This window comes from Phalaenopsis equestris, unplaced genomic scaffold (genome assembly GCF_001263595.1).
Source record: "Phalaenopsis equestris unplaced genomic scaffold, ASM126359v1 Scaffold000403, whole genome shotgun sequence".
Classification (NCBI taxonomy): Eukaryota; Viridiplantae; Streptophyta; class Magnoliopsida; order Asparagales; family Orchidaceae; genus Phalaenopsis; species Phalaenopsis equestris.
In genome coordinates this window covers 1,240,621-1,253,902 of record NW_018164845.1, presented here as the reverse complement: position 1 = coordinate 1,253,902, position 13,282 = coordinate 1,240,621, and the positions used below count along the sequence as shown (strand labels likewise).

The 13,282-nt window shown below is 32.0% G+C and overlaps 1 protein-coding gene across 1 annotated transcript in view; it reads left to right on the top strand.

Moving 5' to 3' along the window:
- LOC110026896 (probable helicase MAGATAMA 3) overlaps nt 1–13,282 on the top strand; it is a gene marked incomplete at its 5' end in the record, with an annotated part of 66,852 nt that overhangs the window by 2,045 nt on the left and 51,525 nt on the right. The window contains 2 exon segments of the mRNA XM_020728096.1: nt 4,373–4,458; nt 4,602–4,652. Of these exon segments, the coding sequence (XP_020583755.1) occupies nt 4,373–4,458; nt 4,602–4,652 (137 nt within the window).

The window sequence follows — 13,282 nt, the reverse complement described above, 5'->3', positions numbered from 1 at the left end:
TCTTTCCCTCTTCTCCTTCGTTTCTTCTTTTTGAGCTCATTTTTTACAGCTAGTACTTCCATGATTGTAGCTCTGGCTCGTGCACTCGCCTTGATAGTCTGCACATACGCTGCTTGTGTCTGCACTTTTGTTGCTCTTTTGGTGCTTGCTAGCTTTTTCTTTGTGCACATTGCACATTGCACATTGGACATTGCACATTGCTCATTCCACACTGCATTTACATTGAATTAAATATTTTTCGTACTCTTTTATCTTCTTTTGGCTTTATTAGCCAATAGTTTGCTACACAACTCTCTTTGAGACAAAACTGTCGTCAACTATTGGTAAAACTATCAAACTCAATGGTACTAATTATCATTTTTGGTCTCAACATTCCATTTTCTTGTTGGATTTCATGAGAAGCTTAATCATCAAGATTGTTTGCCTCTTGAATTGGTTGACAATCTCAAACATATCAAACGAATAGCTCATGATAATGATGTTGATATAAATGAACAACAACCTCAAACATACAATTGCTTTTACCATTACGCTTCACGAGACTACCATAAAGATGTAGGATTATTTCTGTTTTAGCTACTTTGATGACAATAAAAACCTTAACGTATACTTCCTTTACTTGACATTTCTTTGAACTGCGGTGAAAAAATATTCAGAGGTTACAATAATTTAAAAGACAAATTAGATGAACTTATTAAATAACACTAATTTTTCATCGATCCAATGACTTGGCAAAAATAAATTGAGTTTTTTGTTGCCAAGTTACTTGTTCTTTATCAATTTTACAATCTACTGAATTTTAATCGATGGCCACTTTATTGTCCCTAATATCTACATTAACTTTTCATAGATTCTTAGGCTTTGAATTACTTGCCCAAACATCATGACCAGATTGCTGTTTTTGCAAGAACAAGTGGCAATCATGGTGTTTGTTGACGTCATGGTGTTTGTGACTGCAAGCCTTGTCCACCCTATAACTCATTTGACCTTTATTGGAAATATTTGGCTATCCTCGAACAAAAATATCTACACCACGACCCTTTTTGATTCAATTGGAACTCATTTGGTTTAATATTTTTTCCTAAAGGTGTGCTTGACTACTGTAGTTGATCGCTTTTGCTTCTCAGATGATTTTCTTGTTTAGTTTGATTGCAACTGCTCATTTTGGTATATGTTTTGTTTTAGATTGTATCAATTCTTTCCATATGAAATGCAATTGATATTCAACTTCATCACTGACAATGACGTCATACTAATATGTCTCTGTCATTGTTGCTGATGGATCGTCCTTTTCTATCTTTGGAAAAGTATCTATCGCTCCCTTCTCTTTAACCTTAGAAAATATTTTATCTATTCCACAATTTTACGTAAACCTTCGATCTATTATTTGCCTTACCAATTCTCATAGTCTTTTCATAACTTCTAATCCTCCTTATTGTACTGTTTAGGATCTCTAAAGAAGATGATTGGTGGATGCATTAAAGTTAAGAGAGAGGGATGCACCAATCTCTGAAGATTTGTTTGAGCTCTTCCTAAGAAATCTGCTCCTCAGGTCTACGCTCAAATTTTTCTAACTCCTATCCTCTCCCCCATTTGCTCTGCTTCACCTTCAAGTACAAATACGGTAAAGGGAAATTCTTCTATCATAAGGCATTTCATCCCATTCAATATCTTCTCAATCCTGATAATTTAATCCTCAATAGTTTAGGCATCTGACTCATTTAAATAGAAGTGACTTTAAATTTTAAAAGAGCTTCAAGTATTTATCCATATCAACGCTAATATTGGTACTAACACTACTGCACTTGGAATTGTAGGTGTAGTTGGTGTCGCTGCTTGTGGTATAACATGAGCTGCAGATGCTATAAATGTTTGCATCTTTTTCATCATCTGCATCATCATTTTCATCATTTGCTATTGCATCATATTTCCTGATATGGTGCCGTGAACATATTTCCTGCTGTCTTTTACCCTCAATAAGTGGAACATTCTGAAACTTTTCAACTGTCTGCCTGGCTGTGTTAATTGGGCATAAGATCCTTCAGACACTCTTTCAGCTATATTAAATGCAATTTATTATATCGTAAATCATATATTTACATATTCATATTAATGATGCATTTTATATTATATAAAATATGTAATGCAAGAGTTTTTGGCATATCTCACCACTCACCTAAACGGACTATACCCGCTCATGTTATGTATTAATCTTTTCATATTAAATTTATCTTTTTACTAATATTATATCCAATCATGCTTTTGTATATGATCCTTAGTATTCAATTGCTCTGATAACACTTTCTGTCACATCCCATAACGAGTGTAATGTAATTGATTGAATACACTTCTAACATTCGTTTATGTATTTTGCTCACCAGGATAAGGTTAAAATTACATTCAACAACTAAATTCACTCGAAATAATACATTTCACATTTTTATAATCCTTAAATACTTCGAAGTTATCAGAAACAATCCAAAATATATTATTAAATTAAATTTATAAAGCATATAAAACTCAAAAAAATTTGTAGCATAAAATATAAAATTCATCTCTTGGCTTGCCTAAATTATTTTTTATCTTACAATAACTATATCATAAAATATAATATAAAAATGATTATGATTTTGCTTAGCCTTATCCTTTTCTTTTCCCTTCTCTATGAAAATAATTATAATCATCAAATGTATTACTAGACTTGGCAAGATAAATAAATTTAATATACATACTTATAAAAAATATGACCACAAGTAATTTAAATATATCGAATTATTCTTTTGCTTATAAAGTAATTTAAATATATCGAATTATTCTTTTGCTTAATTATTTTCTGCTATTTTGTATTTCATTTTTGCTTTATAATATATCATGTATGGTAATCTTGGCTATTGATCATCATAACTTAACTTAAATACTTGATCATCAAGTTCAATTGAGCCCTGGTGAAACCTTACATTATTGCTATTGAACTTTCTTGAAGACCATTTTGCCTCTATAGGAGACCCTTTTGTTGCATCGGGATTTTTTTGTCCCTACCTACACATGTAACATAAACATATTATCATTAATTTATTCCCCATAACATGATATTTTTTAAGCATCACCCATTTTCATAATTAATTATTTTAATAAATATGCAATTCCTTTTCAAATATGCTAAATAATTACATATGTAAATGAATAACTTACATGTATTATATGCTTTCTCTTAACTGTATCATTAATTAACAAAATATTTACAAAATCAGAAGGCACTTATGAATTTGTATCCATCAAATTTTTAGGTGGTTCTCATTAACAGAAGCTTTAAACATACATTCCACGGTATCAAGACTTTACAGTGCATCTCAAACTTTACTATACATATCAGTAGGCAATCAAAAGATTCAGAAGAAATTGTTTTCTATACTAGGATTTGTAAATCTCACCCGCTTTACTATTTACCCTACCCAAAAGGACTTCCCTAAACCTCTTTCTTACGGAAACAATCACAAAATCACAACTCATATAAGCCTAAAATCCTATAATAATCCTAAATTGAAATTGATTTATGAAAAAAGTTCAATTCAAATTAAAACTAGTTTTCTTACCTTCCCCATTTTCTCTTTCTTTTTTCCTTTCCTTCTCTTCCTCTCTTTTTCTTCTCCTTCTCTTTCTCCACTCTTTTTTCTCCTTCTTTTCACTAAATAAATTATTTCTTAATTAAATATCAGCAATTGATTAAATCATCAACCGATAACACGTGCTTGTGAATGGAAAACCGGGATTTCATTAATGCTGCTATCGGGATTTCATTAATGCTGCTATAGTGCATGAACAGTTATTTTAATTAAAATTTTAATCAAAATCAAATCTAATTCAATAATTTTCTCGTCTTTAGAAATTACTATATAGTTCTATATATCATATGATCAATTTAAAGAGAAAAATATGATCGAATGATTTTTGATGACTTTTGAAAAAGTTGAAATTTTAGTTATGCTTTATTTGGGGTACCTTATCAAAATTGGATATTATCCCTATAATTTGGTAATGATTGCTTTAAAATTTCTTACATTGCATGTTTCTAAGAAAATGAGACAATTATTTCTTCCGAATTTGCTTTTTACATTCATTCTCTTAATCGAGTGTTGATACACTAGAAAAAGTAGTTGATGGAGGAATACCTTTGGAAATATATGTAGGTTATGAAATTTCTATACTTTCATAATCATATTAGAGATTATATCATAGATTATTATATTGGACATGGATGTCCGAATGATATACCATCAATCTTTTTCAATTATTTTTGATTGGAAGTTCCAATCATTGTTAACAGTAATATATTGCACTGCGATGTTTCAATTATTTTGTTTTTTTTGGTTAGGGCCCTCCAGGTACAGGAAAAACACAAACAATTATTGGGCTTCTTAGTGCTATTTTGCATTCATCTCCTACAAGTTTGCACTCCAAGTAATTCTCTTTGTCTAATCTCTAAGTTGAAAAACACAATTTAGATGATTTTATTTGAAGTTATCCTATTTTAAAAATTTAATTGGATATGTGTTTTCTTTTCAAACTTCTTTTTTGTAATACGGAACCATTTTTCAATGCAGTAGCGGATCTTTTTATGTTAAGCAGAGGCCAGTAATGTCTATCAAAGAGAGGTATGGCAAGGTTCTAATACTTTTATCTTTTATTATCGAAATTATTTTGTTTGGGGGTGCAAACCTTGCAACTTGCATTGGTTGTTCTTGTTGGGAGACAATGCTTGCACAACTTATTCTTTTATTCCCTATGAGTTTAATCTTGGGTTGATTAAGTTGATTTTTTGTTTGGAGCATTGCAGGATATTATGACGGGTTGAATCAAATTGTGTGGGACACTTCTGCTACTTTGTTTTGCAAAATGCGGGCATGAAGCTTTTTTTTGAATTTCTTGCCTGTTTTATTTATTCTTTTTTAGAAGTTTTTGTGCTATTAAGGACATATTTGGTTGGTTTGGAGTTGAATTTTGTTGTACTGTAGACATGAGCATCGAGGTAGACGAACCGGCCTGTCCATCCCGCTATCAGTCCCCGATTGATATATTATCTTGCTATTTTCCAATAGAATTAGAGTTTTATGATATTTGAGTTAAGTATCCGGTTTTGAGACTTGTAGGAGTACTTTTGCTTTAATTTTATGAATTTTGAGATTTGTTCTCTAATTTTTACCGTTAGAAGTGCTTTATCCTTGCTCTTATAAATAGTGTGGCTTTATCTTGTTAGAGTGCTAGTTGTGGATCTTACTTGGCATCATTCTCCGGCTCACCTTTATCACTGAGCGCTTCCTACATCACTACGGACGCTGAAAACATATGTTCATGCTGTCTTGACCCGTTTTATTATCAAACATGGGTTGTAATCATTCAACTCAAGTAGCTCTAGTTCTTCCCCTTACCAACAGACCGCCATTGAGAAACCCTTGATTTATATCGGTATCAGAGCAATACGAACCCTAATTTTTGTAATTTTCTTTTGGGAAATTTATGTGCATGCCACACAATTCTTATTTATTTACGTATCTAACACCCAAAGCTAGATATTTACCTTTATTAAATATTGGTATCATAAACCTAAGCATGAAAATGTGTATTTCACTTTTAAAAGATAGTGATTGTGATATTTTTGATGTGTGTTAAACCTTTGTGTGATATTCATGTAAATATGAAAGTTTAGGTGGAAAGTTTAGGTGTTAATTAAATATGTAAATACATAAGAGTTGTGTGGTATATATGTAAATCCCCCAATTACAATACCTGAATTTACATAAACTGATTTATTTATCCAATCAAATACTTTTTTCTAACCTGATCTCATTCCTCATTATTAATGCAACCCTAACCCTAAAGTGCTCCCTCTCACCTATGACACAACAAAACCACTCTACTGATATAGGGTAAAAACTTAATTAGGGGAAGAGACATTATGCTACCAAAAAGAAACATGCAAAAGGATATCCTACAGCTCATAATGGAGGATATACAGAGAGAAATCCTTCAACTTCAACAAAGGGCTGTCGAATTTGAAAGAAGACAAACCGGAGAGTCACGATTGTCACATTGGTGACTTGCTAGATTGAGAGAAGGAAGTGACTTGCCAGATCGAGAGAAGGAAGCTAACTCCTTTTAGCAAAAAGTTTTCATTGATAACGAACTAATGCTCCGATGAATGACTTTAAATATTAGAGAAGATGCAATGACTAGGGTAGTCGACTTGACAAATTTTGATGGTTGTATGAATTCGAACAACTTGAGTTTATTTAATGACTTTAAATCAGGGAACAATCAACCATCAAATTTAAGAAGACTAATTTCTTATTGCGGAAAAATTTGAAGTGCCCTTGATAATGAGAAGGAAAAAAGTAAGATCACTATATAATCTAAGTTGAAAAGGATGATGTAACACAAATATTTTTTCATATATTATCGGCATGACATGTTTCTTAAACTCTATAATTTGGATTAAAAAAATTTATCCGTGGAGTGCACAACTGAATTTGAGCAATTCATGGTGAAATATGAATTGATGGAGCTAAAAGAGCTATAGTGGAAGAGTTGTGATTATGAGTGATTAAATCATTTAAAGGTGTGAACATTTTAGATGTATTGGGTCTCCTGTTCAGAGTGATGGTGATATCGATTGGAATGTTATTAGTAATTAGTAGAATTCCTGTTATTAGTAGAATTCCAGTTGGTTGGTTGAAGTGGAGCAATGCTTCAGGCCTATTGTGTGATAGAAAATTACCACTTAAACTGAAATGAAAATTTAATAAGATGTTGGTGAGACCGACAATGCTCTATCGCATTGTTGGCCTTTAAAAGAGAAACATAAAACAAAATTAGGTGTTGCTGAGATGAGAATGCTTAGGTGGATGAGTGTTTTGACACTTAGAGAAACAAAATGCAAAATGCATATATCCGTGATACGGTTGGTGTAGCTCCAATGGCGGACAAGATTAAAGAGAGCTTTTTTAGGTGGTTTGGTCACATTAAACGTCGATCATCTGATGATTCGGTTAGGAGAGTAGATATTTTAGTTTCGATTGATGTCAAGGAAGGGAGAAGTAGACCTAAAAAGACTTGGGAATATTGTATAAAAATGATCTTAATCTATTAGAATTAACTGAAAATCACACTCAATAGGATGCAATGGAGAAAAATGATTCATGTAGCCGACACTAGTTAGTGGGATAAAGGGTTGTTGTTATTATATTCTTACACATTTTCATATACTTGAAAACGTGAGAAATCATGCACTAAGAATCATATATAGGGCGGCTAAAATTCAGCATATGTAAAAAATATGTATCCAAAAGTCCGTATGACCTAAAAAATTATATAATGTAAAAGTTGTATAACATCACACATAGCTACTCGTCCTGATGCTCCCAACTCCTTCCTGAAAGTCAACATCATATAAGAGTGAGTTACAAATTTAGTGAAATAATCAAGACTAAAAATAATTTTATAGATGAAAAGAAAGACAATGTCCATGATTATTTGTAGCTTATATGCATGATAGTAGGATATATCACGTGTTTTAATCATGTAAAACATCTAAAGAAAGGTATGAAATGCAATAAATCATGACAGTTGTACAAAACATGTCTCATTCATTCATGTGCAATCATGAGCATATCCATAAGAATTTCAAAATCAACCACTGTAATCATAAGAATATCATTTACAATTGTATAGAATTTGACTACATTCATGTCATTTCTTTGTATTGGGTCTTCACCGCTGAAAGGCTAAATTAACTATTGATTAATATCGGGTCCCTCCCAATATAACAATTATCAATAACTTCTTTGATACAAGTGGTTTTAGGGTTTTCATTTCTGTCTCCATAGTTTACGAATTTGTTCGTTTGAATGCCATAAGTCAGTAATCACATCGTTCCCTATTATTCACAATACTTGTGATATTCTTGTAATCATAATTACTACCTATCGCAATACTTGTGAAATTCATGTAATTATAATTACTGTAATAATCATTCATCATAAGTAAATCATGTAGTATATCAATAAACAATAATATATGAATATCTGCTAGTGAAAATTTCATAAATATGCTCATTATATAAATGAAATGGTGAAAGCATAAATATTGATAGTGTCATTTCAAACTTGCATTAATGCTAACATCTACAAACATTTACAATATTCTAAATGCAATTGTATTTCAAAAGAGATTTCATGAAAATTCTATAGATTGTTCTTATTTTTAATTTAATATAAAATTATTTTACCTAAATCGATGGTGCAAACATACAATGAGTTTCCTCAAGCCCGCTTGTAGCTCATCACCTAGACTAAACCATCTGGAATGATAAACTCCTTAGAATTTTCATGAAATTTTTACTTATATCTTGATTTATTCTCAAATACGGATCACTTGCTATTACTTAGCTCGAAAGGATTTTCTCGCATTACCTCCTTCCCAATACCATCTTATTTTCTTCCTTTCCTCTACAACTTTTCTTCCCCTCCTTTCTGCTAACTATCCTTCTGAAACCACAAACTAATGTATAACATTTAGGATCACATTTCCGCTTTTCCTTGGAGTGATATAGAAAGACAAAAAAATTTGACTCATGGAAAATCGTGAAAAAGATTATAGGGAAGGAAATGAATGCTTCAAATAGCATGAAAGTGATGTTCCCTCTTACAGATTTTTTCCATTAATCCTTGAATCGCTGCATGCGGTTCCTTGCAGGCATGCTCCTACTGTTGCTGGAGTGAACTGTGCGGGCCTTTGCATGGAGGAAGGTTTGGGAGAGTGGAAACGGAAGAAATGTGATATTTAACTTGATAAATTTTAATCCTAACCCTTTGTATACATCCCACAACTGCAAATCATGGAAGAAAGTTGGTTGGATACAGTTTCGGGGATTAAACATTAATGAGATACATAATTAATTTTAATTAAACTATTATCGTATATTTTTATATCTTTGTCTATAATCCTTATATAGTGCTATATATCAAATTGACTTATTCTACATGCAAAATTATATTAACTTGATTTGATTTTAGGGATAGTGAGAATTAGGGTATATTTTAAAATTGCCAAAAATTTTACTCGATTTGTCCAAAACTAGGTATTACACTAAAATCCCTTGTTCCGTGATGAGGTTGAATTGGAAATTGAATTTCTTACAGACTCTTTTAGAACATTATATCAACTATACTAGGTGAGTAGATTGAGTTGGTCAATATTATGTTAAACTTGATTAGTGTGCCCCTTTAATGTGTAGTTGTATATGGAGGTTGAGATTTTTTTTAAAACATTCCCTCACACGAAAAGAAAATGGTGTTATGGTTGTTATTATCGACCTTGGCCATTTGTATTCAATTTATGCATCATCGTTCTTCATTAGCATTCTTGTTGAATGCTTTATGAGGTGTTCACTTTATTTTGTTCTATTTATTTTTTGAACTTTTCTTGCCATGTTTGATTTAGGATCCATTTGGGATTTTTTGTTGCTTGTACAAATCGCTACAGAATTATTTTAAAAAATAGTTTTTTTTAAGTTATAGATGTTATAAATTTTACGTTTTAATAAAATTAACAAATTAAAAAATTTCCCACAACTACCATACTCCAATAAATGTAGCTGTTAAAACTTGTTTCTTATCACATAAATTCTTGAATTTCCAATAAATGTATTTGTAAAAACTTGTGTCTTATCACATAAATTCTTGAAATTCAACACAAAAGCAATAGTCAAATAACAGGGAAGAAAGTAGCCGCTGGTTTGAAATGCAACGAAATGAAAAAGTGTTGAAAACTAATTTTAGGATGAAGAGAGTTTTTTTTTCATTATTCACTAGTAGGGTACATTTATAAGGAAACTATTCTCTCCTTATTTACAAACATACTAAATTTATTTATCCTAAATTAGGGAAGAAAATAATTCTAAAATAAAAATTAATTAATATAGAATAGTAAGTAAATAGACAAATCAAGAGCTTCCTAAGTTAAATCACTATCAAATCTTTCCTATTTTGGAAACTAGTGGCCGCCCCACATGAAAAAAGAGGGAAACCAAATCTTCTAAGATTTTTATACTCACCCTCAAGCTAGCTTGTAGATATTGTAGAGATCAAACTTGATATTGAACTTTGAGAAGATGCTTAAAGAAAGCTCTTTGGTGAAGACATCAACAATTTATTGGTGTGTTGGGATGTAGCTTAGTTGTATAAGTCTCCCATTAACCTTTTAAGAGATGAAATGTCTATCAACTTCAATATGTTTGGTCTTGTCATGATGCATAGTATTGTTGTCAATACTGATAGCTGCTTGACAATCACAAAATATCTGTATAAGCCTATTGGAGTTACACCCCAATTTCCGTAATAATTTTTGAATTTAGATCCCTTCACAGATTTTGAATTTGAGTGCTCTACTTTGATTCTGCACTGCTTCCAGAAATAACTGCTTTCTTTTTATTTCCCTGCCACCAAATTTTTCCATACATAGTAGCAATAACTTGTGGTGGACCTTCTATCAGTTAGTTACCTAACCCAACACATCTTTATTCTTGGTTTTCTAAAAAAGTAATCCATAACCAATAGTTTTTTTGAGAAATCTCAGAATTCTGTACACCATCTCCAAGTAATCTTCAATTGAGCTATTCATGTGTTGACTCACAATTTTGACGGAAAATGTAATATCTTGTCTCGTATGTGACAGGTAGATGATTTCTCCTACCAATCTTTGATATCGTTTTTTCTTCATAGAGACACCTTCTCTCTCCCTCCCCCCTGACTTTTGGTTGGGATCGATTGGAGTGCCAACAAAATTGCATCTAAGCATCCCCGTCGCTTTTAGTAGATCTTGGATGTATTTTCTTTGTGATATAACATCCTTTCTTAAACCGTACTACCTCCATATATAACACATATCTCATGATTCCTAGGTCTTTGATTTCAAACTCTGTGGCAAACATTTCTTTGATCATGAAAATCTCTCTTTCGTCATCACCAAGAAGAATCATGTCATTCACATATACTTTCAGTGCAACAATATTATCTCTTTGAGTATGTTTTACAAACGATGTTTGATGCAACAAATCTTTCAGTACAATAAATCTTTCAAACCATGCTCTTGGTGATTGCTTAAACTCATATAGAGACTTTATGAGTTTGCATTCTATGTGTTTATTGGAACTATTCTCAAGTCCTGATGATATCTTCATATATACTTCTTCCAAATTTCAATTCAAAAAGTTTTTTTATGTTAAGTTGATGCAGTCTCCATTTCTTGTTAAATATTACTGAAAGGAGAACTCTAATATCGTTAAGTTTGGCAACTGGTGCGAAGGCTCCTGATAGTCAATCCCATATGTTTGAGTGAAAATTTTTTTGCAATAAGTTTGGCTTTGAATCTCTCAATACTTTCATCAACTTTGTATTTGGTGTTGAACACCCATTTACACCCAGCAGATTTCTTATTCTCATGGAATTTAGTAAGAATCCATGTGTGATGATGCTCTAGTACTGAAATCTCTTCTTCAATTTCTTTTCTACATTCTGGATATTCAAGTGCTTCATGAATTGATTAAGGAACCTACATACTATCGTGGTAAGAAGCAAAAGTTTTGGAGGATGAGGATAGCTTCCCATAAGCTATATACTATTGAATTGGATTTCTAATATAACTTTTCTTATCACCAGCATTAGAAGAGGAAGGAAATAACTCGTGCGTACTAGACTCCCCAACGCCTAAAATTTCAGTTGAATGTGGACATGAGTTTTGGTTTGAACATTTCTGTCATTGCAAGTTGTCTTCCACTTGCTCAAGGTTTTTCTTCCTCATTGTGTACACACGAAGTTTTTTTTTTTTGAACTTCAGGCTGGGTTGGTTGGGTTGATTGGATGTCCTCAACTAGGATAGGAGGGCTAGATGGAGTAGGTGGTGAGACTGTGGTGTCATTGGGGTAGTATGATTGATTTTCAAAATTTTGATATCCATGAAATTGTAGTGTTTTTCGGTAATAATAGGAGAATGACACATGCCCATTTTTGTAGGTGACATACCCAAGAAAAATATACTTGATAGATTTATGATCAAGTTTTGTGCAATTTTTGGTAGTTTTAAACAAAGGATACATACCCAAAGATTTTAAGTGGGATAGTAGAAGAGAAAGCTCCGATGTGAGGATGTGTAACCATCAAAATATGAAGATGTGCTTTGAAGTCAAGTACCGGACTTGACATTCAATTAATAAGATATGTTGCAGTAAAAATTGTTTCCCCTAAAAATGTTTAGTTTTAGGGTTATTGTCAATAAATGAGACAAAACAATCTAGCCTCACCTAGGATTTTCATCTTTAAAGGTCTCCAAATATCACTATGTATAATATATTATCCTGGGTCATAGGATAAATATTTCTAGTATTTTTGGCAAGTTAACAAATCTCACATTGATAAAAATTGAGGGATTTTATTTATAAACAAATGGGGATATAATTTTGCAACATTATTGATATTAGGATGACCTAGACGATAATGTCATGATATGATCTGGTTATTGACAGACAGACTCAACACTCAATACTTTGTGTGTTTAGAGAGAGACTTTTCTTGAGCAGGTGTTAGCTTTGATACATTTCAATACCGTCAATCACCTTCCCAGAATTCACCACCTCAAATTCACAGGAGTTTGCAAGAAATTTAGTTACACATTTCATATCATGATTAAACTTACTGATAAAAATCAAACTGAAATCTATTTGTGGAACATATAAAACAGAGGAAAGAGCGAGCTGAAAGAGTGATCTCCTGAGAGAGTTCCACGTCTTTTATAAGTGTGATTCATTTGTAAGTTTGATTTAAATGTATAAGTCTTTTGATAGTTGACTAGTGCATTGATTTCTCCAATCATATAGTCAGAGGCAATTGAATCTATGATCCAAATTCTAAATTTCCCATTACTGGCAAGATGAGAGAATAATATATTACCTTGGTGTGTTTTTCTAAAGTACCTTCCTGTAGTTTTACAGAACTTCAAGATGTTACTTGGTGAATGGTTTAGTCAATCGTTCGGTTTTTTCTCTTGATCTTTTTTCTCTATCCCGATTTCCAATCTGCAGGCTTTCCATGAAGTTTCCAATATTTTTCTTTGAGATGCCCTGTCCACTTGCAGTAGTCACATGCGGGACAATTCTTCTTGAGCTTTGAGTCGTGAGAAGAATTATAAGTGTACACGGTAGAGCTTTCAATATTTGGTGAACCCCCATTTCCAC